The sequence below is a fragment of the Elephas maximus genome, chromosome 1, assembly GCF_024166365.1.
Source record: "Elephas maximus indicus isolate mEleMax1 chromosome 1, mEleMax1 primary haplotype, whole genome shotgun sequence".
NCBI lineage: Eukaryota > Metazoa > Chordata > Mammalia > Proboscidea > Elephantidae > Elephas > Elephas maximus.
Window position 1 is genome coordinate 108,034,050 of NC_064819.1, and position 27,996 is coordinate 108,062,045.

At 45.2% G+C, this 27,996-nt stretch overlaps 2 protein-coding genes across 8 annotated transcripts in view; one reads left to right on the top strand and one right to left on the bottom strand.

Moving 5' to 3' along the window:
- The window catches only part of POLH (DNA polymerase eta), a 36,427-nt gene extending 22,750 nt beyond the window's left edge, over window positions 1–13,677 (top strand). For 2 of the 7 annotated variants that reach the window (XM_049892738.1, XM_049892729.1), the window contains exons 7-11: window positions 812–931; window positions 2,443–2,566; window positions 3,097–3,162; window positions 8,534–8,703; window positions 10,537–13,666. In XM_049892738.1, coding sequence (XP_049748695.1) covers window positions 812–931; window positions 2,443–2,566; window positions 3,097–3,162; window positions 8,534–8,703; window positions 10,537–11,440 — 1,384 coding nt within the window. In that variant the 3' untranslated portion in view covers window positions 11,441–13,666. Of the gene's footprint in view, window positions 1–811; window positions 932–2,442; window positions 2,567–3,096; window positions 3,163–3,303; window positions 3,515–8,533; window positions 9,073–10,536 lie in introns of those variants that run through there. The other 5 variants (XM_049892746.1, XM_049892756.1, XM_049892781.1 and 2 more) reach the window with 4 other exon arrangements.
- An 85-nt stretch (window positions 13,678–13,762) lies between these two features.
- On the bottom strand, window positions 13,763–23,564 carry GTPBP2 (GTP binding protein 2). The gene is made up of 12 exons (XM_049892796.1): window positions 23,362–23,564; window positions 20,982–21,008; window positions 20,539–20,723; window positions 20,054–20,162; window positions 19,657–19,854; window positions 19,181–19,355; window positions 18,812–19,031; window positions 18,234–18,369; window positions 18,038–18,096; window positions 17,275–17,446; window positions 16,658–16,822; window positions 13,763–16,443 (listed from the first exon to the last, which is right to left on the bottom strand). Exons 1-12 carry the CDS (start codon window positions 23,545–23,547, stop codon window positions 16,267–16,269), a joined length of 1,809 nt encoding a protein of 602 aa, XP_049748753.1. The 5' UTR covers window positions 23,548–23,564; the 3' UTR covers window positions 13,763–16,266.
- Window positions 23,565–27,996: the final 4,432 nt, after the last annotated feature.

The window sequence follows — 27,996 nt, forward strand, 5'->3', positions numbered from 1 at the left end:
CTGTCAGGGCAGTCATTGGTTATAGCTGGACACCATCTAGTTCTGCTGGTCTCAGGCTGAAGTAGTCTCTGGTTTATGTGGCTCTTTCTGTCTCTTGGGCTCATAATTACCTTGTGTCCTTGGTGTTCTTAATTATCCTTTGCTCCAGGTGAGTTGAGACCAATTGATGCATCTTAAATGGCCACTGCCAAGCCTTTCTTCCTAGTCCGTCTTAGCCTGGAAGCACCACAGAAACCTGGGTAGGCATGGGTGATCCTCCTGGTATATGAAATACTGGTGGCATAGTTTCCAGCATCATAGCAACACATAAGCCACTATTGTATGCAATCTAACAGATGGATGGTGATAAATCAGTTTAGCTAGAGAAGAAGGAGAAGTAACTGGAAGTAGGACTGAAAAGATAGATTGAGGAAGGACAGATTAGAGAGAGCCTTGAAGGCAAGGCTAAAGAATTTTGACCATATTCTTAACAATAGAAGGTTTTAGTTGAGGGATTTGTTTTGGGGTTGGAATTTTAATCCCCAAATGGGACAGTAGAACCTGTACAATTAAAAATTTTATATGTAGTAGACTTGGTAGCTAATCAATAACATTTTGTTTATGCTGTTGTTAATCTTCTTCCTAGGTCCTAACTCCCAGAGTACCACTGAATTCCCACAATCACTTGGACTTATGCTGGCAAATTAAGACCAATACTATGCTTTAATTTTCCCTGAACCTTTTGGAGTCTTAGTTACAGAAGCAGAATGCCTTATGTTAACCAGATATTTATGATATGACCTATAAATTATTTGTCTCCTTTTTTTATCAGTCGTAATCTTGGAGGAAAGCTAGGGGCCTCTGTTGTTGGAATCCTGGGGGTAGAATATATGGGTGAACTGACCCAATTCACCGAATCCCAGCTCCAGAGTCATTTTGGGGAGAAGAATGGGTAAGTGATTCATATCTTCAAACGTAATGTTTATGAAATTCAAATACAGACAAAAGTGTCTAGTAAAACTAGATTAACATTTGTTTCTTCATGAAATTTCATTGGTCCATCTTAACTTTAAAATCCTAGGTAACTATGGCCCATCATTCTAGTTTTTTCGTGTACCTGGGTGGGTTGATAGATAGGAATTATTACTTTAACACCTGGGTATATGAAGATGATCCTCATTATTCATGGATTCTGTTTTTGTGAATTTGCCTACTTGCTAACATTTATTTGTAACCCCAAAATAAGTACTCATAGTGCCGTCATGGTCATTCGTAGACATGTGCAATGTCACCCAGCATGCACGTTGAACAAGACAATACTCTGCCTTCTTGTTTCAGCTTTCGTACTGGAAACAAGTGTCCTTTTCACAGTTTTCCACATTTCTTTGCTTTTGGTTGGTGATTTTGCTGTTTAAAATGGACCACAAGTATAGTGCTGAAGTATACCTAAGCCCAAGAAGGCTGCGATGTGCCTTACAGAGAAAATACACTAGATAAGCTTTGCTCAAGCATGAGTTATAGTGCTGTTGGCCATGAGTTCAGTGTTAACGAATAAACAAAAATAAGGTGTCTTCGTACAGAAATACACATAAAACAAGGTTATATATTGGTCAGTTGACAAAATGTTATGACCAGAAGCTAGCAGGAATCTAACCTTATGTTCCCCTAGGAGCACTCCCTCCCCCACTGCCCTGCCCCATGCCATTGAATCGATTCCAACTTATATCAACCCTATAGGACACAGTAAAAGTGCTCCATAGGGTTTCCAAGGAGTAGCTGGTAGATTCGAACTGCTGACCTTTTGGTTAGCAGCTGAGTTCTTAACCACTGTGCCACTAGGATCAGTGGTTCAATATTTACTAATTGTTTGCATTGACTTTATAGAACATAACTACCACAAATAATGAGAATTGACTGTACTATTACATCATTTATGTGTGCTAAGATATTCCCTTAACATCTTGTGTTTACCAAAAAACAAACCCGTTGCTGTTGCTTCTGACTCATAGTGACCCTGTAAGACAGATTAGAACTGCCCCATAGTGTTTCCAGGCTGTAAATCTTTATCGAAGCAGACTCCCACATCTTTTTCCCAGAGTGGCTCGTGGGTTTGAACTGCTAACCTTTTGTGGTTAAAGCTGAGTGCTTTAACCACTGCACAACCAGGGCTCCTTGTCTTTGTGCTTAGGCCTTAGCAAACACAAAAAACTTGGGGATATGAACCTGTGGCTTGCTTGGCACTTTTCCATGGCAAAAATACAAATGATGACTTAGCTGTAGGAAGTCAGTCATTATATGGCACTGAAATTCAATGAGGGGGTAGGAATTCAGTGGAAAAGTCAGGTACACCTAATTTCAGACATATTTTTCCTTTTTTGTGAAAGGAATAAAAGCATAACATATTTTGTTTTAATAAGAATAGCCATTTGCTTTCACCTCAATGTTTTCTGCTGGTTTTATTAGGTCTTGGCTGTATGCCGTGTGCCGAGGGATTGAACATGATCCAGTTAAACCCAGGCAACTACCTAAAACCATCGGCTGTGGCAAGAACTTCCCCGGAAAAACGGCCCTGGTTACTCGGGAACAGGTAGGCAGAAGACCGCCTCTTCTGTGGGGGTTAGTGGGTGGGTGTTGGTAGCTGTGGCAGGTTTACTAGGTTAGATGGGACCTTTATGCTGGAAATGGAAAGTATGAAAGGAATAGAAGTTCCTTTCTTATGTTGAAAATCGACTTGTTTAACTTGTGGTTTACTGCTTTTTCCCCTCTGTGCTTCTACCTAAAAAGAAAGAAAATGGGACTGACTAAAGGTCAAAATAGAATTCAATTTTTTTTGGTAGGTAGAAACTTCTTGTGCCCCAGGTCAGCGTCTGGTCTTTTTTCTAATAGCTAGAATGTGCCTGAAATTCACCTCTTGGTATGCCAGCAGGAAAAGAAGCTCTTGAGTTAGAGCAGGTCAGAGTGCTGAGAACATTTCTATTGTCTGGTGATCCCTTGGTTATGGGGGAGTCTTTGGTGTACACATTCATTTGGGGGGGGACCTGAACAAATCCAGCAACTGGTTCTATAATAGACCTAGAGTTTTAAATGAAGGATTAAAATCTTAACACCCCTTTTTAGGTACAGTGGTGGCTTTTGCAATTAGCCCAGGAACTAGAGGAGAGACTGACCAAGGACCGAAATGATGTAAGATTTTCTTTTTTTATTCTTGGAGTGGGCTTTGGGATTTAAACAGCAGTTGCTTTTTACTTTATGGGATAGGAACAAAATACAAAAAGGTATTACCCTAGGAAATTTCTAAAAATCTTTTATCTTTTTCCAACATAGACCCATGAAACTCAACGTTATTTTTTAAAGCCTGGACCTGTGAACGTGAGAGCTAATCTAGCTCCATTCCCCTCACTACCATTTTGGCTCTACCTTTCTTATCTAACTCCTCCTGCAACTGTGAACATACAGTGATCCTTCAGCAACCTTTGACTCAGAAATATATAGCCATTAAGCAGGATATTTAGGATTGGACTGTAATTATTGGACTTAAATATAGTCCATGTGACACAGGAATAGCAGTAGTTTTTAGAGATAGGATATCTTTAAGTCATAGATTTGATAACTGAAGTGCTTAATTTCTTTATCCTTTCCATATATATTTATATATATTTAGACGTGTATATTCCATATATAAAGGTTCATGCATGTTGTGTCTTTAGTGTAGTAAGATATATATAACATAAAACTTGCTATTTTAACCTTTTTTTCTATTTTGTAATTTTTTTTATTGTGCTTTAAATGCAAGTTTACAATTTTTTCATACAAAAACTTATACACACATTGGTATATGACCCTAGTTGCTTTCCCTACAGTGTGACAACACACTCCTCCTCTCTACCCTGTATTTCCTGTGTCCATTCATCCAGCTCCTGTCCCCTTCTGCCTTCTCATCTAGCCTCCAGACAGTAGCTACCCATTTAGTCTCATGTATCTACTTCAGCTGAGAACCACACTCTTCATCAGTATCATTTTATGTTTTATAATCCAGTCTAATCTTTGTGTGAAGAATTGGCTTCGGGAGTGGTTTTAGTTCTGGGCTAACAGAGATTCTGGGAGCCACGTCTTCTGGGGTCCCTCCAGTCTCAGTCAGGCCATCAAGTCTGGTCTTTTTACTAGAATTTGAGTTCTGCACTCCACTTTTCTCTCACTCCATCAGGGACTCTGTTGTGTTTGCTATCTTAACCATTTTTAAGTATGCAATTCAGTGGCATTAATTACATTCACTGTGTTGTGTAACCATCTATACTATTTCCAAAATTGTTCATCACCCCAAACAGAAACTCTGTACCCATTAAGTAATAACTTCACATTCCATCCCCTACCCCCCTTGACCCTGGTACCTTTCTATGAATTTGTCTATTCTAGATATTTCATATAAGTGGAATCATATGTGTCCTTTTGTTTCTGGCATATTTACTTAGCATGTTTTCAAGGTTCATACATTTTATAGCGTGTATCAGAACTTCATTCCTTTTTATGGCTGAATAATATTCTATTGTATGAATACATCACATTTTGTTTATCCATTCGTCTGTTGATGGACAACTTGTTGTTTCCACCTTCTGGCTATTGTGAACAAAGCTGCAGTGAACACTGGCGTACAAGTATCTGTTTGAGTCCTTGTTTTCAGTATACCTGGGAGTGTAATTGCTGGGTCATCTGGTAATTCTATATCTTTTTGGGGAACCACCAGATTGTTTTCCACAGCAGCTGCTCCATTTTACATTCCCACCAGCAATGTATGAGGGTTCCAATTTCTCCACATCCTTTTCAACACTTATAATTTCCCTTTTTTTAAAATTTTTTAAAAATTATTATAACCATCCTAGTAGGTATGAAGTGGTATCTCATTATGGTTTTGCTCTTTTTAAAAAACAAAAAAGATTTATTAATATACATTTTACATAGCATAAAATTCACCTATTTAAAGTTCAGTGGTTTTTAGTATATTCCAGAGGTGTGCAACCATTACCACAATTTTAGAACATTTTTATCATCCCAAAAGAACCCCTGTAACCAGTATCAGTCACATCCCATTTCTCCATTCTCCACCCTCTAGCCTTAGGCAACCAGTAGACTGCTTTCTGTCTCAATAGATCTGCCTATACTGGACATTTCATATAAATGGAATAATACATTATGTGATCTTTTGTGATTGGGTCCGCAAAGACTCATGCATGTATCACTACTAAATTCTTTTTATGCCTGAATGATATTCCATTGTATGGATATATTACATTTTGTTTATCCATTCATCAATGGATGGACATTTGGGTTGTTTCCATTTAGCTGTTACAAATACTGCTATTGTGAACATTCATTTACAAGTTTTTTATTAGACATATGTTTTCATTTCTCCTGGGTACATACCTAGGAGTAGAATTGTTGGGCCATATGATAACTTTGTTAGCATTCTGAGGAAATGCTAAACTATTTTTCGAAAGTATCACTAACAATCCCACTACAATTCCACTAACAGTGTATGAGGGTTCCAGTTTCTCCACATCCTCGCCAAGACTTGTAATTATGTCTTTTTTATTTAGTCCTGTTAGTGGAGTCCCTAGGTGGTGCAAAATGGTTAACACACTCAGCTGCTAACTAAAAGGTTGGAAGTTTGAGTCCAACTGGAGGTGCCTCAGAAGAAAGTCCTGGAGATCTCCTTCCTAAAAATCAGCCATTGAAAACACTGTGGAGCTACTCTGCACACACGGGGTCACCAGGAGTTGGAACTGACTCAAAGGCAGTTGGTCACTGGTAAACCAAACCAAACCAAACCCACTGCCGTCGAGTAAATTCCAACTCATAGCAACCCGGTAGGACAGAGTAGAACTACCCCATAGGGTCTGGGTTCCCAAGGCTGTAAGTCTTTACAGAAGCAGGCTGCCACATCTTTCTCCTGCAGAGTGCCTGGTGGATTCAAACTGCCAACCTTTTGGTTAGCTGCTGAGTGCTTTAACCACTGTACCACCAGAGCTCCTTTGGTTACTGGTCCAAACCAAACTCATTGACGTTGAGTCTTTTCCCTATAGGACAGAGTAGAAGTGCCACATAGAGTTTCCAAGGAGCAGCTGGGAGATTCAAACTGCCAGCTTTTTGGTCAGCAGCCAAGCTCTTAACCAGCGCACCGCCAGGGCTTCTGGTTAGTGGTTGTGGGTGTTAAATGGTATCTCACTGTGGTTTGGGTTCGCATTTCCCTGATGGTGGATGATGTTTAGCATCGTTTCATGTGCCTGTGGCCATTTGTATACCGTCTTTGGAAAAAGGTATATTGAAATCCCTTGTTCATTTTTAAAATTTGGCTACTATTTATCATTGAGTTGTAAGAGTTCTTTATATATTCTGGATACGAGTCTCTTGTCAGATGTCTGATTTGCCAATAACCTGTTGCCATTGAGTTGATTCCGACTCATACCAGAGTAGAACTGCCCCATAGAGTTTCCAAGGAGTGCCTCGTGGATTTGAACTGCTGACCTTTTGGTTAGCGGTCGTAGCTCTTAACCACTGTGCCACCAGGGTTTCCGTTTTGCCAATATGTAGTTTTTCTCTTTCTTACAGGTATTGTTTGATATATTCTCTCCTTTTGAAATATCTGAAAATCCTACAAGTAAACTATATTCTGTCTAGAATAGTCTAAAACTACCTGTTTGCTCTTTTTAGCTGGAATTTGTGGTGAATGTTCTGCCAGGCAAGTGGGATATGATTCCAATTATCATCGGGCTATTTAACTTTGCCACTAGGTGTCACTCCGTTCTCTGCTACCCGGAGAAGTTTTCTTGCCAGTCTGTACCCAGTGCAGCACAGTGGCCGATCACTGAATATTCATCTAGTGTTAAGCTTCCAAAGACTTTCTGTCAAAAAGAAATTTGGACATAGCAGACCCAGTCACTTCACTGTTTAAAACATTCCAGTGGCTTCCCTTTCACATTTAATCCGTGTTAAGGATTTATTTTGTCTTTTATTTTATTCTACAAAGCCCAGTATGATCTGGTCTCTGGTTACTTCTAACTTCATCTCTTATCCTCTCCCCTTCAGTCACCCTACTCTAGCCATTTTGACCTCTTTCCCTTTTTTTCTAACACACCAATGAAGCTTCCACCTTAACAGCTTTGCACTTATTATTCCTTCAGCCTGGAGAATATTTGCTTATATATTCTCAACATTTGCTCCCTCACTTTATTCAGTTCTCTGCTTACATTTCACTTCCTCCAAGAAGCCTTCCCCAGCCACCCTATCAACATCGGCAGCCTCCATCACTCCTCTGCCTTATTCTGCTTTATTTTTTTCGTAGCACTTATCTTTGTCATTTCTATTCCATGCCTACTTCCTTATTTATATCCTCCAATACCACATAAAACCCATGATGGCCTAGACTTTATTTTGTTCTCTCCTGGATTTCTAGTACCTGGACAGCTCCTGATACATAGTAGGGAGTTATAGTTTAATGTTTTTAGTCAACAAAGACTCCTTTGTAATTGCCAATTTATGTTCCCTCAAATTATACAAATCTCTACAAATGTATTTTCATTCAGCCTCCATACCCTGCTTTCTAACTCTTTACCCCTAACATTGTTGCTGCTCTCCTCTCCCTTGCCTTAAGGCTATTTCTTCTTACTACTATCTTTTAATTTTGAGGGAATCCCTATGTAGACTTTTCACATTATTTCTGCCTCTTGACCTTTATTTCTGTTTGCTGGGAATCACAATATCCAGATGCCTAGAGTTCCCTGAGAAGTGAACCAATGATCTTGTTCTCTAGAGGCAGACTCACTACACTGTATCTTCTATAAATGGGTGGTAAAAAGGGGGTGCTACTGGAAACCTGTATTCTTATTAAGCATTAAGAGCATCGTAGCAGAAAAAAATTCAAGATTGTAGAATAGCTCTAATGATAGTTTCTCAGTCTTGACATCCTAGCTTGGATCTTCCTTTCAGACAATTACTTAGATGAACCCTTCCTTCAGTCACAAAAATATAGTATTGTAGGTATGTGTAACAGTCTTCTCACTTAAACACCACACACACACACACAAAAACAGGAGAGCTCCATTTTCATTTATTCTGTCCTGTTCCCATCAACTTTCAAAATATCCTAATACTCCATCACCCAAGTTATATCTTCTCCAATTCCTTTTTACACCCAGAAATAGCACAAAAATTTTGTGGAACCATGTAATCAGATTTTTTATTTAAAAAGAAAAAACAAAGTGATTCTGTAGTACAGAATCTAATTAGTATGTAAGATATATGAAGGCAGGAAATGTCTTTACGTCCCTCATGGTAACCTAATCTAGTGTCTTGTGCATAATAGGTACTCAGTATGTATTTGTAATTTATATGAATAAATGCTAGAATGAATAAATAAATAAGCCTCTTGACTTTTAAACTTACTGTTTCCAAACTGTTCTTTCACCCTGGTTCTTTTCATTTTGTTTCATGCAGTTCAGCACATAAAATCCAGATGCTCGTGGTAACTTTAGTTCTGGTCTCAACCCTCTTCCACCCACAGAATGACAGGATGGCCACCCAGTTGACTGTGACCATTCGTGTACAAGGAGACAAACGTCTCAGCAGCCTGCGCCGCTGTTGTGCCCTTACCCACTATGATGCTCACAAGATGAGCCATGATGCATTTGCTGTCCTCAGGAACTGTAATACTTCTGGAATACAGACTGAATGGTGAGCTCTCTTCTAGCTCGTCTTCTCAGAAGAGACTTACGCTGTGTCTTAGCTCTAAAATTAGTAGGCATCTGAGCTCTTCCAGCTGGGGTTAGCTCTTTGTGACTCTGGCTAGCAACACCTACCGCGGAAGGGAACGGTCACTCACTAAGGGAAAAGCACAGTTGCAAGTCTAGAAACAAAGCAGCTCAGCTGCAACTTTCTTGCCTGACATTTGGTGCATTCCAGTTTCCAGGGCTAGGTTAGAAGGCAGTTAACCCAGACTACCCCTGCCTCTATCAGGCGGCTGTAGTTACAGGAATAGCCACTTGTACTTGGGAGTGCAGAACTCAAGAATATACTTGGCAGCTTCTCTCAACTACTTGATTGTTCTGTTTTAAAAGCATCTTGATAATCTCTAACATTCCAATTCAGGTGTAAGTTCCACGGGTGTTATAACAAACGTCAGAGTCATTAATAAATTCTGCTTCAGTTGCTCATGACATATAATGAAATATATGAAAAAGTCTCTTTTTGGAGTGTGTTCATTTACTCTCCAGGTATTAATAATTTTCACAATTGGAATCCTTAATTTAACATAGCCTATTAAATTGAAAAAGGAACTCTGGTGGCGTAATGGTTAAATGCTCAGCTGCTAAGAAGGGTCAGCAGTTCAAACCCACCAGCGGCTCCATGGGAGAAGAGACCTGGTGACCTGCTCCCGTAAAGATTACAGGCTAGGAAACCCTATGGGGTAGTTCTGTTCTGTCATATAGGGTCACTAGGAGTCAGAATCGACTCGGTGGCACACAACAACAATATTAAATTGAAAAGATCTATATTGAATGTTATCAAAATTAAAGTTTAGTTAATGACCTAAATTATTGCTTATATAAATTTACTGGCACTATTACTATATGTACAAACTTCTACAATATGATAGGTCTCTGAAGTTTTAGAGTCTTCGTTCTCTACTTAGAATATTTACTTCACTTTTACTTCCCACTGTATTTCTTTCCGATATTAAAAAGTGATAATTTTAATACTGTGTTCACATGAAACCTTATCTGAAAACTTACTCATGACGGACTAGAATACTGCTCACCAATAGCATGAACTTTATTGACAAGGATGCACCAAAATTACCTGCTTTAAGACTGTCCCAAGGCATGACACCTAAGGACAGCGAGACACTGCTGTAATTTTAAAATAGCATTTACTGTTCCCCTCATTGAGGGACTAATCTGTATACAGAAGCATGTTTTCTCTTCCAAAGTTCAGCTCATGTGAAGATTTATTTGGGTAATTGACATAATGAGAAAATTTGACAACAATTTCTTGAAATGTTTGAGACACTAGGATGGGTAACCAAAAGCATTGTAGAATTTCATTCTCTAGAAATTTCAGAGTAGAAAATCTGTCAAGGATGGGTGAGGTGGTGCCCTGTTTTTAAATGGGGGCTTGAGTAAAAGGATTTTTTTCAAGAGTCTTTCCAGACTAAATATTCTAAAGCTTTTCTGTTGCCTTGAATAAATTTTTTGCCCCAACCCTGAATTGTTGCATCCCTATAGCAGTAACTTATAAAAAAAAAAAAAAAAATACCCAGCTGTCAGGGGATCCATATTGCTTGAGGTGGATGTTCACTAAGTTAGTGATTCTCAGAAATGTGATCCCAGACCATCAGCATCACCTAAGAACTTGTTACACAAATTCTCTGCCCACCCCAGGTCTACTGTAGTATGTGACATTTCCTTTTGTGGCAGAACCAGAATCTCAATCATTTACAAATCGAATCTGTCCTCAACTCTGAAATAGTGACCTGTTGCTAATCTTGTGCCTCTACTTTCTGTACAGGTCCCCTCCCCTCACAATGCTTTTCCTCTCTGCTACCAAATTCTATGCCTCTGGCCCTTCATCTTGCCCAGACATCACCGTCTTCTTGAGCAATGACCCAAGTTCTCTGCCAAAGGTGCCAGTTACCAGTTCAGAAGCTAAGACCCAGGGAAGTGGCCCATCAGTGACAACCACCAAGAAAGCAACCAGTTCTCTGGAATCATTCTTCCAAAAAGCTGCAGAAAAGCAGAAAGTCAAAGATGCTTCACTTTCATCTCTTACTGCCACTACCCAGGCCCCCATGACCAATTCACCATCCAAACCCTCACTGCCTTTCCAAACTAGTCATACTAAAGGAATTGGGCCCTTCCTTAAACAGCAAAGTCTGGAAGCCCTAAAGCAGAGACAGCTTAATAATCCTTCAATTTCCTTTCCTCTACAAAATCCATGGTCCAGCCCTAAAGGATTACCAAGCCATTTTCTGACAGAGAATCCAGATTGTGCTCATGCTTGTGAAGAGACGCTGAAACCAGAATCCTCTAAAGCAACTCCTGCCGAGATGGCTTTGGCCCCAAGCAGCCCAAGCAGGCTTGCTTCTTTATCCTCCAGGCCTGCTTTGGATGTGGCTCAAAAGGCAGCTACTACATGTACTCCAGGTTTTCTGGATGCTGAAGACCAAGTGCCCTGTGAGAGGTGTGGCTCCCTGGTACCAGTGTGGGAGATGCCAGAACATATGGACTATCATTTTGCATTGGAGTTGCAGAAATCCTTTTTGCAGCCCTACTCCCGAAAGCCCCAGGTTGTTCCTGCCACTTCTCCTCAAAGCAAAAGAAATCCCAAGAGCCCTTTGGCCTCCAGTAACAAACGGCCTAGGCCTGAGGGCATGCAGACATTGGAATCTTTTTTTAAACCATTAACACACTAGGGCTGCCCTCTGGCTTGCTGCAGGGTGTTAATATTTTATGTGTAACCTGGAAGATGGAAACATGTTCACTTTTCAAGGAAATCCATAACTTTAAGAAGTTTTTAGTAAGAAAAATAGTCCAGTTAGGTGCTGTGTTAAGGCTCTCAACTCTTCATAGGCATGGATTCTAATCCCATTGCCAACCCAAAACAAAAACCAAACCCATGGCCGTCGAGTCGATTCCGACTCCTAGTCACCCTATAGGACAGAGTAGAGCTGCCCCATAGTTTCCAAGGAACGCCTGGTGGATTCGAACTGCTGACCTCTTGGTTAGCACCCGTAGCACTTAACCAGTACACCACCAGGGTTTCCCCATTGCCAACCCAAAAACCCAAACCCACTGCTGTCGAGTCGATTCCGACTCATAGTGACCCTACAGAACAGAGTAGAACTGCACCACAGAGTTTCCAAGAAGCGCCTGGCAGATTTGAACTGCCGACCTCTTGGTTAGCAGCTGTAGCACTTAACCACTAAGCCACCAGGGTTTCCCCATTGCCAGAGATTAAAAAAACCATCTTCCAGAGATATAGCTACTTTGAATTTTTAATCTTTCAAGTTTAGGGAGGCAGTGTTATATAATTAAAAGTGTGTGGGCCCTGGAGCCTAAGAGACCTGGTTCCATACCTTGCTCTGCCTCAGTATGGCCTTGAGCAGGTCACTATCCTCATCTGTAGAACTGAGAATACTTTATAGATTATTGAAGATAAATAACGTACAAAGTGTCTAGCTTAAAGACGGCATACAGAAGGAACAGAGTTAAAAAAAAAAAAGGAGTTTTTAAAAAGTTTCCCATCAGCTGTGTTACAGGAACAGTTCAGATAATACGCTGACCCAAACTCTGTATTTTTAGTTGGAGAATGGGAGGGGAAGAGTTGGACCCTAAAGTGATATGGTAAGTAGTTTAGGGCAGGGCTTTGTACACAAAAGCTACTAAAATACTGAATTTCATGCAAGTAAACCCTATCATAAAGGAGCCCTGGTGATGTAATGGTTATGTTAGGCTGCTAACTGAAAGGTTGGCAGTTTGAACCCAGCGACTCCAAGGGAGAAAGACTTGGTGGTCTGTTTCCATAAAGATTGTTGTTAGGTGATGCTGAGTCAATTTTTGATGCATATGGCCCCATGTGACAGCAGAACTGCCCCATAGGGTTTCTTAGGCTGTAGTCTTTACAGGAGCAGATTGCCAAGTCTTTTCTCCCACGGAACTGTTGGTGGGTTTGAACTGCCAACTTTCAGTCAGCAGCCAGGTGCTTAACCATTGTGCTACCAGGGCTCCTTCCGTAAAGATTACAGCCAAGAAAACCCTATAGGACAGTTCTACTCTGTCACATAGGGTCCCTGTGAGTAGAAAATTGACTCAATAGCACCAAACAACAACAAACCCTATTATGGCTACAGTCTTAGCTATTGGCCCTTCTACTGCTTGTATTTTACTCTAATGTATAATGAGACTGCTATTGAAACAGTTCAGAAACTGTTTTGATTGGTAAGCCATGATCAAAACTAGATCATCTCTAGAACCTTGCTTTTCCAAGTGTGATTTGAGGAAAATAGCATCAGCCTCACCAGAGAGCTTCTTAGAAAGTCTCAGCCTCACTCCGAACAGAATCAGAATCTGCATATTAACAAGATTCTCCAGGTGATTTGTGTACATCTTAAAGTTTGATAAGTACTGATATCTAGAAGACACAAAAGGCCAGACTTGTAGAGGGCAATGGCATTTCCTTAAATGCTAAAGTACAAACTTAATAGGTAAGTGCCCGGGCCTTTAGGGTCATTGGCATGTTGTGAGAAGTGTGAACTTAAGGTTTTTAATTCATGATTTTAATTACCGTAGCTCTCTCAGCTTGTCCAATACTTATAGTACTGTATTCTTAATCTCCGTTCTTATGTATAGGAAGGCCACTCTTTTGGCTTTTCTGACATGGCATCTGATGGGAAACCTAGAATTGCGCAGAGAACCCAACTAAAAATAAACTGACCTGGGTGGTGGGGAGGGTAAGTAAGAAGGGAAAATGGTGTACATATCCACCCTCTCGTACACATACACAAACCAACCAATACTTTTTAGCTTATTTATAAATGGGGAGGGGGGAAGGGGATGTCTTAGTTTGAAGAAGGGGGAAAAGTTTGAAAGCCAGCAGGAAACTATTTCTTCCTCCAAATGTGTTTTCTACTTTTACGGAAATGTAATCTTAAATATCTAATAAAAATTAGTAGTGTACATTGCCTTCTCCCTACTGGATTTATAGCTTCTTGAAGGCAAGAATTCTTCACAGTGCCTTGCACATAACAGGTGATTGATACTCACTGAATGAGTACATATAGTGAAAAATTTTAGATCTGATTACCAGAACTGAAACAATATTCCTTGGGGGCCTGCCTTATACAACTTTTTTATCCTCCTAAATGTTCCATAAATATAAGAAAGTGGCTCACTCGTTCCAGATGTCTCACTAAGTACAGAGATGTTGATTTTCCGAAGTTTCCTTTTTCTTTTAACCAGGGAAAAGATAAGTATTTAAAAAACAAAAACCTTGGATAAAGCATTCATCTCTTTTGGGTGCTATACAGATCAAGTTGGATTGACAGGCTTCTCCACCTCTTTCTATTCCTGTCCCTGGAAATGAAGAAGTCATGTAGAAAAGTAATATAGTAGAAACCTAGGTTTCACTGGACTTCCAGAGACTAGTTGTGTGTGGCAAGGAGATGCTGGCTAGTGGGTGACCAGTACAGGAAACGCCAGCAGCACACCTTCTGTTTTCTTGGAGATACAACTCTGCCCGTTACCATGCATGCGTCAGTGTTAGATAAAAGCTCTAGTGCCTTTTCCCTGAATATAACCTTTCCTCCTTCTCAGTTGTTTATCAGCAACAGCACAGAAGGAAGTAGAGAGCTTTTAGTTCCAATACTGAAAGAAGTTTTTCAACCACAGGCTTCTAAGTAGCAAGTTAAACCAGTGATATTTTTAAAAAGCGGATGAGCCTGAGTGGTAGGGAAGCTACCACTAATACCTTGGACGCAGAATGCCACACAGGACCTTGGCACTCATTTATCATTAAATTTCTTTTGCCAAATTTCATTTCTTTTTTTTTTGCAGTTGACTTTATACTTATAAAATGTGATAATCAGATACTCTGAAACAGGAAGAGGGACTAAGTAAGATTTGGCCCGGTGGCCCTAGCAGCTCCAAGAATCCAGTTTAGGCTATATAAACCTCATTTCAGGCTAGTTGTCATTGCTAGGGAAAGCATGAAGAGCCAAATTACCACGTATCTTTAAATTCTACTCTTCTTAAGCAGCTGGCCCTCTAATCTCAAAATCTCTTGACAGCACTAGTTCCAGGGCACAGTGGAGGGCTCCTTATTACAGGGTTGCTACCTATTTCAGCCTACAAGGGTAAGTTTCACTTTCTACTTCCAATACTGGAAGTTTTTCAACCACAGGCTTCTTAGTAGCAAGTTAAACCAGTGGTATTTTAAAAAGCAGCTGAGCCTGAGCTACTCTGCTAGCTCAAAGAACTATGCAAAACAGGCCAGAACACTTGGTTACAATACTGGAACAATGATCCTATGTCAGGTGATATTTCCACATTCAGGGGTCAGCAATGTTGGAGTTTCATTTGTCTCTGCCTACCTCTGGGAGGAATCTAGCTCAGGACACTAAGTCTGTATCTTAAGCATAAGCACAGTGTATCCAATAAAACATTTTTATTCTGTACAATATATATATATATATATAATATATATATATGCAGAGAAACCTCAACCAACAAATCCCTGAGTCCATGGGAACCCAGGACACTAACAAAGGGAAAGGAGGGAGTCCATGCCCTAAGGAGTACGAAATATGGCAATAGCTCTCCCTTTCCTCCTGGTTCCCTGCAACAGAGGGAAGGGGACGGTCACTGCAAATTAGTAAAACGAGAGGACTTTGTGGGTGCAGGAAGGGAAGGGGAAGAGTGGCAGGTGGGGGAGCTGTGGGTCAGATCCCCAGCCATTAGCCTGGGAAAGTAAAACATACGATTTGATCCAGCATTAAAACGAACAGATCACTGCAGAATAAGTGACAAGACTGACTGACTGACATGCAGCTGACCTTCAGTATGCCAAGCATTAGCTTGGCAGCCCCACGCCTGGGCCAGCACAACAAATAGCACCTGTGGGGCCTGTGAGAGGAGGAACTGGGGAAATGGCCCTTGAGTGAAGAAGGGAGATAAAGCTGAGAAACAGGCCTCAGGCCTCAGCACAGGGTGGGAGCACTGCCATTCACTGTCCCTGTGCCACTTCTTCAGACCCTGGGCCACCAGGTGGCCAGAAGCAGATTTCTTTTGTCCACAGTCAGGTAGCGATGAGCAACTCATGTGGCCTTGAGAAGAGGTATAGAAAAAGGAGTGCTTTCAAGGACACCCCTAGTTGTGAAAATTCCTGAAGTGCAGGGACCATATCGGTGGATCACGCTCAGTCCTGATAGCGGGGCCAAGGTGGCCACAGTCAGCTCCCTCCAGTAGACAGGCCATGGGGTTGTCAGGGTTGATGAGTCAACCAGGTGGGCTTACAGCTTCGGAACATTGCCCTGAATGCTCCTTTCTTCTCCCTCAGAACTGACCCCCTTTGGCCACACCAAGCTTGGCACCTCTCCAGAAAGGTGGTAGGGAGCAAGTGGCAGAGAGCACCCCTCTTTCCCTAGCCTATTAACACACAAAGCCGCCAACAGAGGGCAGCATGGCCGGAAGTCACCTCATATATTGTGGGGACGGCAATAGTGCTGTCCCTGCCTGGGGGAGGTCAGAAGCCCATGTTGGCCTGGGCCTCTCCTGCTGCAATGGCTTGCACATCAGTGACATGGCCGATGCCCTTGGTGACACCCTCCCGGAACAGCAGCTTGGCGCCCACCTTCAGGTACTCTGGGTGTTTCAGGAAGCGGAAATGTACCACTGCCTTCTCCCCTGTCCGCAGCTTGTCCTGCAGCAGATATGTGGTCACTGGCCATCCCATTCTCTACCAGTCATGGCTTTCCACCCTCAAGGGACCTATCAGACTTCTACCCTCCCTAAGTGGGGCTATGTTCTCTTTGTGGAATCAGGGAGTTTTCTGCAAGTCTGGGGTCAGGCCTCCCAGGCAGGAAAATTCTGACTCTTCCCCCAGAGAAATGGGGGCGTGGCTGGGTCCCTCTCACCTTGGCGTGGATCTTTTCCACCACTGCTGTCTGACGTACGTTGCCGACGTGTACTGTCACCTGGAAGCCTCGCCGGAAGGTGGTGGCGTGGAAGAGTAGGACTATCTCTGCCTCGAACACTGAGCAGATGGTGGGATTCATCTCTGGGCTCACCATCACCATGCCCTGGGGAGGCACAGCCCCCAGGCCCAGGAACGGCAGACCTAGCGTTAGACTCACCCTCCCCAGCCACCCCTATACCCTTTTACAGCACCTGAATTTCTTCTTTCTCTAGGACTCCAAACAAGACCTCAGAAGGAAATACTCAAACTCTCCTTGTAAAGGGAATCCTTCCTTACCCACCTCCCACGTCCTCTAACCCTTCCAGTGCTTTGCATTGTTAGTGGACACTCGGGTTATACCACAACAATTCGTATTTTGTGATCTGCCACTTTATGAATATTCTAACCCTTTTCATACACAGAGAGCCTGTGTAACCAGGCAATAAGCTTCTTGGGCCAGAGACCATGTTTCCTTTGAGTTTCTCTGAGGTAACTTAGACAGGTGCTCATCACTTAGTAGCCGGCTCCTGGGCACTTCTCTCCATGTTCCCTCTCCCGTTCGTCTACCCGCCTCACCTTGCGAAGCAGTGCACGGTCAAAGTCCCCAAGGGCCAACGTAGCAGCCTGACCAGCTCGCAGCACACGGCAGGCAGAGCGGTTGCGCTGAATGCTGCATACTCTCAGCTCCAGGAAGCAGCCATCGTCTGTGGGGCCCACCACCAGCTGGTCCCCCTCGCGGCAAATCCCACTGCAGCCCAGAGGGCAGGTGGTACAGTGTCAGCCTAGGCCCCCTGGCTACTTTGCTGCTCAGGGTCACCCAGAGCATTCCTTCCTAAGGCTGATCCTTGTGGTGGGGGAAGGGATCCTATAGTTCAGACTTGGAGGTGGGGGGTGACTACTACGCCCTAGTCCAGAGTTCAGACTCTGAAGGCAGAGAGGTAGTGGCTGGTTAGACAACACTGAAGACCTGACCCCAAAAGGGCCGAGTTATCCCCTTGGGTTTCATCCTCTGCTTTGGAATCTTAAGGGACCTTTCATCTTCCCCACTTTGAGATGAAGTCAGGTGAGTACACTCTAGTTTTCTTCCTAGGGCCCAAGATCCACACACTACCCCGCCCTGGGCCTCGAGATGCCCAATAAGCAGCAGTACTGTTTCTTCTATGACAAGCCAACAGACTAGCTTTCTCTAGCTTTTCTGATAGTGAAAACCTAAGCTGCAAACAAGTACATCATTTAAATGGGCTCTGTTCAACTCCAGGGTCTCCTCCTTTGGGCCGAGTCTTCATGAGTATGGGTATATGAGAGCTGAATGGGACAGGTAGCAGGCAAGGCAATTCACCTGGAAAGTGTCCCTCCAACAACAGTCCCCACCTCTGGTACTGTGTAGATTTCATCCACCTAAAGTCAAAGAAGACCCCATCAATGGACTTCTAAGTAGGGCTGGCAGGTCCAAGATGTCTAAACAGACTCTGGACTCAGTCAGAACTAGCCCTTTGCTGTTCCCCAACCCACTGCCTGTTGAGGTGTCCTACTACCTGGAATTCTGTCAGCTGCTGCATGAGTTCCTCTTGCTCTTTGCTGTTTGTGAGTGGTGGCAGGATGTTTAGAAAGACTTTGAGCAGGTCCAGACTTTCTCCAGACACACTGGACAGTGTGAAGATAGGGGTGACACTGTAAAGGGAGGCATGGAATGGACAGATGAGCAAAGTCCCAACAGGAGGCAGAGGCCAGGCCCCACACATGGGAAGGTGAGCTTTTCTCTGCGTGGCTGAGGGCCCTTCTCTTCTACCTGTTAACCTCCATGGAAGCTCTGAGCTCAATCTCTGTGAGCCAGCACATAAAGCCCATCCAGAGCATAAGGGAGGTGGTGAATGCCTGGTATATTACTCCCCAGTATCATAAAGTATTTGCAAACCTGCAGGCTGGCTCAAAGTGAGGGCTGGACGGGGGAGCGCTCAAATACTTCAGGAAAGACTCCCTCCCACAATCCCAAGCTGAAGAACCACAGAACCGAGAAATGTTCTGGCCCTGGGGATGGTCCACCAAGCTCCTGGGCAATGGGCCCTTGTGGCAGCCTTCCCTGTGAATCAGGTCTGGGGTGAGGCAGGCTTACTTGGGTGACTGGGCAAATTGCTGAGCAGCAGTGACAGCATCATCCTCAGAGGTGACCAACATGGGGACTTTGTGGCAGCCAGGTTGTTTGAGGACCCGCTCCAGCTGGCGTACCGTCCTCTCCACTGTGGTCTTGGCACAGAGATCCACCTTGCTGACCACGATGAAGAAGGGCACTTTCAGGGCCAGGGCCAGCCCCAGATGTTCCCTTGTGGTGCCAGCTGCCTCAGAGAAGGCAGGCAGCAGGAGGAAAAAGGGAGAGAATGTGAGAGGGAGGAGAGGGAAGAAGAGTGTCAGTCTGGCTCTCAGATCTGAGAGTTAACACCTCCCACCCCTACTCCAGCCATGTCCCTGCCCCCATGCCTCGTACCAATCCCAGTGTTGGCACTGACGAGGAGGAGGGCACAGTCGGGGCAGTATGAGGTGAGGCCAAAGATGGTGGTGTGCAGGTACTTGTGGTGGCCTGCCAGGTCGATGAAGGTGATCATCTTCGAGCTGCTCTCACAGATCTCTTCTGCCGTCCGTGAATCACTGTAATTCACCACCTGGCCCAGAGCCCAAGGCTCTCAGTGCCCACTGTCAGCCTCCCCAACCCTTTAAGAGTCACCAGGACCTAAATCAGCCACTGGGTGATCTTGCTTCTTAACCCTTAGCCCCATTTCTTGTTTAATTCAGTTGTTTCCCCATTTGTTTTCTAAGAGGGACAGAACTTGTTCACTGTACCCTCAGGGCCTTCATCTACACTTCTCCAAAAAGTCTCCACATTTTGCCCCTAACCTCTGCCCTTCACAGCTACTATCCCATCCTCAGTGGCTGGCCCCACTGGGTCCCGTTGATTGCATGCACCTCTCCCTTGCTGTTAAAGCCCAGGATCTCGAAGCTGATGCTGGAGGTTCGGCCAGACTGAATCTCATGCAGGTGGCGGAAAAGGTTGAGCCGGGCCCGGCCCCGCCCATTGTCCAGCTCTCCCTGGGTGAGGACTCCAAGCAGAGTCGACTTCCCTGAGTCCACATTCCCCAGGACGGCCACACGGAGGTCTAGGAACTGTGGACAAATTGCCAGGGGTAAGGGCTCCGATGTCTCACCTCTCTCAACAGGGGGTTGGGCCAATGGCAATGAAGCCCCCTGGGGAGCAAGTGATGAACTGGACACCCCCAGGATCCCAGGCCAGGGGAGAGTCTGTCACTACAGGGCCCTCCCAGGGAACATGGGTGTGGGGGGCCGGGAAAGATATGTGCTTCACCTGTTGGTTGTCAGGGACCTTTCGTACCAGCACCTCAGTGATCTTCCGGGGCATGTCGCTATCATAATCCACTTCTCGCTCCCGGAGAACGGTGATGTCTGCCCCGACCCTGTCCCAGCAAAGTCATGGTTGTCATACCTCACCAATAGTCCCCCTGTCCCAGCCTGACTCTGGACCAGTGGCCTTCCCATTCCTCCCACACAGCTTTGCACAGCACCTTACTTTACGTCCCAACCCCTTCCAATCCAATCCAGATTTACAGCTGTCTTTAAAAATGCAAAAAAAAATCTTAACTCAAGGAGCAAAAAACCTTAGGCCCAATGAAGAGAGCTCAGAACACTAACCCTACCCTCTTTAGCCCTTTGCCAAGAGAAGGCAGCAGAAGGAAAGTCCCACCTTGGACCCTCAGGTCTTAGGGGACTGGGTGTGCCTGGGCCCTCCCTAGAGTCAGGTAAGAGAAAGCCGAGGGGGAAAGGGAAGCATACTTTTCCGCCATCCGGTGCAGGGTCTTGAGGGAGGCCCGCATCTCCTCCTCAGCCAGCCCCACCAGCAGCCCATTGTCCTCCACCCCAATCTGGTAGACAGCCTCACCGCGGCCCTCCTGGAGCCGCCACTTCATCTGTGTCACCAGGTGCTCAAAGCGGTACTGGGATGGATTCACCAGCTTCAGCTTAGGACAGGTGGGGTACCATGAGAAGGTGAAATCAGAAGTGTTCCTCCCAAGCCCACCTGTTCCCCATTTGTCCTGCAAAGAGGACCAGGACCCTCCCCATCAAAACCCCCTTGTCCCTGACCCCCTCCAACAGAATGAGGTACAGAGTCCTTACCCTGAACCAGGTCCCTAAATTCCTATAGATCAGAGAAATCATCCCATGCTGGCAAGGACAACCTACCCCACCCCTTTGGCCCTCCTCAGCCTGAGACTCACTTTATACTCGATGTTTCCATCTTCAGCCTGAAAAGAAACAGGCAGCAATTACCACACACCAACTGGACTCAACCCCTACTTTTCAATTCCTGTTGGGGCCCAGGCAGCTATCTTGAGACAGCAAGAAGTCCCAGTGGCACCTGCTGGAGCAAGTACCTGCCAAAGGTCAGTGGCAGATAAGCCCTTTACTCAGCCCCAATGTGGCCAAAGGAAAAGCCTCTAACGACCCAGTGAGTCACCTATTAAGCCAGGAACAGAACTCCAAGTCCGTCCTTTCTTCAACCACTGGCAGCACGTTCTTCCCAGACCCGAGATCACTCCTTCCTTCTCCCCAGTGCCTCAAACTGCCATCCCCAGAAGTCTCTGTGCCCAGGCTGCTAAGGCCTTTCTTTGCCACTGGTCTGGAAGACACTGCTTCCTTCCTGCCCACCCCTCTCAGCTGATGTCATCGAGAGTAAGAGGCTGCAAGAAGTTCTGGACCAAGGCCAAAGGGTGAGCTCAGCACTGGTCACTACAAGCCCTATGAGAGAGACACTCAGGTGGAAGAGGAGCAGGGCTCCGAAGTTGGGGCTCAAATGAACAGAAAAAACTCAGAAAATATAATGAGGGGAGAGACTCCATAAAACCAGACTCGCAATGGCTTTTCACCTCTTGTCCCATAATCCTGGTGCCTCAGTTGAGGTGAAATCCTGAATCCACCCCACAATCTCTTCTACCTCCTCCCTCAATCAGATGACCCATCACAAAAGCATCTCATTGAGCCTTCCCCTCTCAGGTGCAAGGATAAATGGGGTGAGGTTAAAGAGGGGAGAGGGTTTGGGCTCCATGAACCAGGAACCTCTTTCTACAAGATCCTACAATCCCCAAAGACTAGGGGAACAGTCTGAAGTCCACTCTCCTCCCTCTGCTTTACCTCCACAAGAGTCTGGAGGATCCTTGCCTCAGTCCTGCATTTATTTTCTTTACTTTGCTAAGGGCGTTTTAAAAAATTGAGATATATTTCACATACCATAAAAATCACCCTTTTAAAGTGTACAATTTAGTGAATTTTAGTATATTACAAGGTTATACAACCACCACTCAGTTATCTAATTCCAGAAAATTTTCATCATCCCCAAAAGAAACTTCAGACCCATTAGCAGTCACTCCTTACTCCCCTGGCCCCCTCCCCGGACCCAGACAATCACTAATCTGTCTTCTGTCTCTATGGATTTAACTATTCTGTCAGTCCTGAATTTCTGCACTCTTCCTCCCCAGCCATTTCAGTTTCCTCTTCCCTTCCTGTTATCATTCCATCCTTTCTCAGCCCCATGGCTTCCAGGTTCTGACAGGTCTTCACCAATAATCTCCACCTCATGGAGTGTAAGGGAGATTTTTTCCCATCAACAAAGATGCTCTAGAAACATTTTAGCACTTTGCTAGGCATGTAAAATAGGATGGGTGACTTCAGAAGAGTATGATAGTCTAGGCCTGAAAAATAAAACACAGGACCTACTGAATCAGAAATTCTAGAGGAGGGGCCCAGCAAACCAGGAGATTCTAACGCATGCTACAGTTTGATAACTCCTGGGTTAGGCTCTTCCCCTGGGTCTTCCTAAGAGGAACGAAAACCAAAAAAATCATTGCCTTCCAATAGATTCCAACTCATAGCGACCCCATAGGACAGAGTAGAACTGCCCTACAGGGATTCCGAAGAGCAGCTGGTGGATTCGAACTGCTGACCTCTTGGTTAGTGGCCAAGCTCTTAACCACTGCGCTACCAGAGCTCCACCCTAAAGGGACAAAAAAAAAAAAAAAAAAAAGGGGGGACAAGGGAACAGTTATTCTCTGCTTCTGGGATACCGGAGGCAGGTATGTGGAGGTACTCTTCTCTGTCCCCACCCCCTCATAAGACAAGCAAAGGGTGAGAGGGTTAAGTCTCACTGTTCCTCTGGTTGTATGTCTGTGTATGTGCACTGAAAGGTAGGGAGAGAACATATTGCTCTTTTCCCGGGTACTTCACTCCACGCTGTGGAACAAGTTTGGAAAAAGTAGTGGTTACTCTGCCTACTTTCTCATGCCAGGATGTAAGCCCCCTTCACCTGTCGCAGCACAGGAAGGGGGCCAGGGCGTTCTACTTTGCTTTTCCCAAGGGGATGGGAAGGGGGATCCCCTCTCCCTACTTCCCGTAGGGGAGTTCGGGACACCAGAGGGGAAGTCCGATCTCTCTGTCCCTCCTCCCTGGGGTCCCGGGACCGGAAGGAGGGGGTCCCTCTCCCACCCTTTTCCTTGGGGTCGCGACACCGGAAAAAGGGGGTATTTATTCTCTGTCCCTCCTCCCTGGGGTCCCGGGACCGGAAGGAGTGGTTTGCTCTCTCCCCACCACTTCTCAGGTGCTCACCTCGGGGGGCAGGTACGGGGGGTTGTTGGCTTTGCCCCCTCTGTTCCTTCCGTTCTTCTTCTTTCCCTTCGGGCCCCCACAGCTGCTGCTGCTGCCGGCCCCCCTAGCCTTGAGGGTTCCGCCCACGGCCGGGCCCCCTCCGGGCCGGCAGCAGCCGCCGAACAGCTCCGATACCCTCGAGTCCATCCGCCGCTGCCGCCAGCCCCCCGCCCGACCCCTCCCCCCCGCCACCGCCACCACCGCCACCGCCGCCGCCGCCGCCGCCGCCGCCACCGCCTCTACTGCCACTGCCGCGTCGGGCCAGCCAGTGAGCGGGGTGGGGCTCTACGCCGGCCACGCCCCACACCCCTCCCCTGGCCTCCGGGTCGCGTCAGAAACGGCCGCGCGGCACCACGGGATATAGAGTCCTTAGGTCTGGGCTCTTGCTCGAAAAAGCACTTCGCCGCCCTACAACTCCCAAGAGGCATCGCGGGGCTAGGGGTCGCGGGTGGCTTTGTAGCACCGGCAAAGAGCGCGGCTTTGCGCGCAAAGGCCCGAGAGAGTTGTAGTCTGGATCCCGGTCCCAGCTCTCCAAGCAACACTTTTGGTAGGACCTGGCGGAAGTTTACGGCCTGGGGGAAGTTTAGAGCCCCGAAGCCTAAGGCGCAGTTGGGCCCGGGCGGCGAAGGGCTTACTACATCAGAGTCGAGCTTCGTGGGTGCTCTTGGGTCTGGCCCTTAAAGTGGACCCCAGCAACAGGTTTCGGATCTGGAGAGCTGCTGAATTAAGGGCGACTGGGCCCCTCCAGCCTCCTGGCTCCACCTCTGCCTCAGTTTCTTCCCTGATGGTTGGCGTGCCATCAGGGTGAGTCGGGGCGAACGCCAGGGTGGGGGCTGATGATGGTTAGCCTAATTACAGCTGTTATTGTTGCGATGATTATTGCCACCTTTACACAGTAGTCACTGCTTTATTACTAGAGCCGGCACAGTCCGGGGGCTGGTTTCAGCAGCCCAAGGCACCGCGGTGGCCCCAACACGAAGCCCTAACCCATAAACCGCAGTGATGCCTGAGGGCTACAAGGATACCCTTAGCGAATACCCTCCTCCCCTTTGTTTTGAAGCCGAACCAATCGGGGAGAACCGACGTCGATTTTAAAAGAGCCGGGGCTGTAGGCGGGGCTTGGCCTTTACTTGGGGCGGGGCTGGGGTTCCAGTAACAGCAATTCGGTTGAGGAGGAGGAGGTGAGTGTAAATAGAAACTTGGCCAAAGGCCACCGCAGATTGGTGACTTTTGACTTTCTTGCAAAGCCATCTCTTCCTCTCCTATTCTTTAGGCCACTAGCAGTCGGCAAAGAGTAAACACATTCAATGACATAAACTAGTGCACAAGACATCATCAGAAAGGCACGGTTGAGAACCAGTTAGTTTTGCTGGACTGGGAGTCAGGACGTCAGGGTTCAATTTCCAGCCCCATGGCTGTCTCACGACTCACTACTCACCGAATGTCCACCTCCCCTCTCTTCACAAACGGTGAGGTGCTCAAACACAGCCAAAAAATAAAACCCTTCCCTCCAGACCTCAGCTTTCCTTTGGAAAACTGGAAGCAGCAAATGTGGCTTACCTCTGGTGATCCCATCAAGGGTTCAGACTTGGTGGATTCCATGGCTCTGCCCAGGGCCACAAAGAGAGAGACAGGTTGTTGATCATGTAGTTGCAATCCACATGGCGTAAATACCCCAAAGAGTGAGATCGGCCCAAATCTGCAAAGTTGGCCCAAATCAGCCAGTTATGTGGGTCTTGAGCGGTTAAAAGCACATCAAGTGTCTTCTCTCTTCTCAACCCCGCGCAGCTGAAGGAAGAGCTATGCTGCAGAAGTCAACCCTATCCGGGGCACAGCCCCACCAGGGACACTGCTGCTTAGAGACTGAGACAGGAGAACTCAGAGATCTCAAGAAGGGTGGGGTTTGAAGCAAGAGCTAAGACCATTCCCTCAATAATTTCACCACCTCCATCTGGGCCCTCCTGATAACCACAGGCTGCTGCACTTGCCTGATAAAACACTTGTCCTCTCATCTACATGGATCTTTTAACCAACCCAAGACACACAGTTTAACCTCTTCTGTCTCAAATTCCTTGCCTTCTAAGTAGAGACCTTCTTTTAAGAGATCGGAGGGGATAGCCCATTCTGATATCCTATTCTTGAACAGTTGGACCTACCACAGACAGGAATGAAGGCTGGCAGAGGAGTAGGCTGAACAGGGATGTCTGTGCAGTAGATCGGGGTACTGGGAAATGGAGAATAGTATATACGTTTAGTTTTCTCAAGGTATTGTTTACGAGATACCTATGGCTGTGGGATATATATATATACATGGATATATATATATACACATGGATATTAGGAAACCCTGGTGGCGTACTGGTTAAGTGCTACGGCTGCTAACAAAGAGGTTGGCAGTTGAAATCTGCCAGGCGCTCCTTGGAAGCTCTATGGGGCAGTTCTACTCTGTCCTATAGGGTCGCTATGAGTCGGAATTGACTCGATGGCAGTGGGTTTGGTTTGGTTTTCGTGGATATTAACCTATTGCAAACATTTTTTCTGGCATATTTTAAAAAGCCCCTAAAAACCAAACCCATTGCTGTCGAGTCAGTTTCGACTCATAGCAACCCTATAGGACGGAGAAGTGCCCCATAGGGCTTCCAAAGCTATAATCTTTATGGAAGCAGATTGCCATATCTTTCTCCTGTGAACCACTGGTGGGTTTGAACCGCCAACTACTCAGTTAAAACCTGAGCGCTTTAACTATCTTGCCACCAGGGCTACTGTTTTAGTTATCTAGTGCTGCTATAACAGAAATACCACAAGTGGATGGCTTTAACACAGAGAAATTTATTCTCTCACAGTCTAGTAGGCTAGGCTTTCTCTCTGTCAGCTCTGGAGGAAGGTCCTTGCCAACAATCTTCCCCTGGTCAAAGAGGTTCTCAGCACAGGGACCCCTGGTCCAAAGGACGTGATATGCTCCTGGTGCAGTATGAGTTCCCCATATCTCTCTGCTCACTTCTCTTTTTTATATCTCAAAAGAGATTGGCTTAAAACACAACCTAATCTTATAGATTGAATCCTGCCTCATTAACATAACTGCTACTAGTCCCACCTCATTACCACCATAGAGATGGATTTTTTTTTTTTTTTAACACACAGGAAAATCACATCACATGACAAAATGGTGGACAATCACATGATATTGGGAATCATGGCCCAGCCAAGTTGACGGATATTTTGGGGGGGACACAATTCAATCCATGACAGCTCCTTTCTAGTACATAGTCAGCTAATTTTGTATACAATGCCTTTACATAAGTTTTAAACTCAGACCTAGCAATCTTTTTCTTTATGTTTTTTTGGTTAAGGGTCATGCCTAGGCCAACTCCTAGGTTACAAATTATTCTGCAATATTTTTTCTAGTAGTTTTGAGGGTTTGTTTTTATGTTCAGATCTTTAACCCATCTGGAATTTACCTTTATGTAGGGTCTGTGGTAGGAAATAACTTTATATTTGCTTTGAAAAGCAACCTTCATCATATATACTAAGATCCACATATACATAGGTCTGTTTCTGAACTCTTCTGTTTTGATTTGTTTGTTTATTCCTGAGTCAATACCACACTATTTTAATCACTATGTTTATGATGTTTTGACCTTTGGTCTCTGCTTCTCAAAACACTTTTCTTGGCTTCAGTGGTCCAACACTTACCTATTTTTTATACTTCTCTGACCACTTCTCAGTCTCCTCTATGGGTTCTTCTCTCTCTGCTCATCCCCTAAGTATTCGTGTCTTCAGAATCCTGTCTCTACACATCCTCATTCTACATACTCTCTCTGGGCGATCTTTATCTATGCCCATAGGGATAACTCAAAATATATCTCTCTATTCCAAATGGTTTTCCTGAATATCTCTATTGGCAATCCTATGGAGACATCAGACTCAACCATCATTATCAAAAAGCGAACTCATCTTTTCACCTTACCCATCCCCAAACAACCTGGTCCTCCTCTAGTGTTTCCTCTTTTATTGACTAGCACTATTGGCTACACAGTTGATGAAGCTGGAAACCTGCCTGAATTCTTGGTAGCCTCTATCTATCCCTCCTTCTCCTTCTCCTCAGATCAGCCACCAAGGCACGTTCACCGGACCTACTAAATATCTCTAGAGTTCACCCAATCCTTTCTACCCCACTGTGACTTCCCTAGTTCAGACCTCTTTTACCATGCCCTTGGATAACTGCAGTCACTATCTCCAACTGGTATCAATACCTCCTCTAGTATCCTCATCATCCAATGTAGCCAGTGTACAGATTAAATTTATAAAACGTAATCATGTCGTTCCCAAGTTAAAACCTTCAAACCTCCCCCTCCCCAACAAGATCAAGTTCAACTCTTTGAAGGGTTTATAAGGCGCTGCCAAGATCTGGCGCCTGTTTGTTCATTTCAGCTTTAACTCTCAATAATCTATGGTCTTTTCATTTCTTGAACAGAGGATGCTGCTCTGGTCTTTCAAGGTCTTCTGGAACACTAGGCCCTCCTCTTTACCTTGCTTATTTACCCATCCTACGGGTCACGCCTTCTATGGCATCATTTCCTCTGGGACCACCCTATC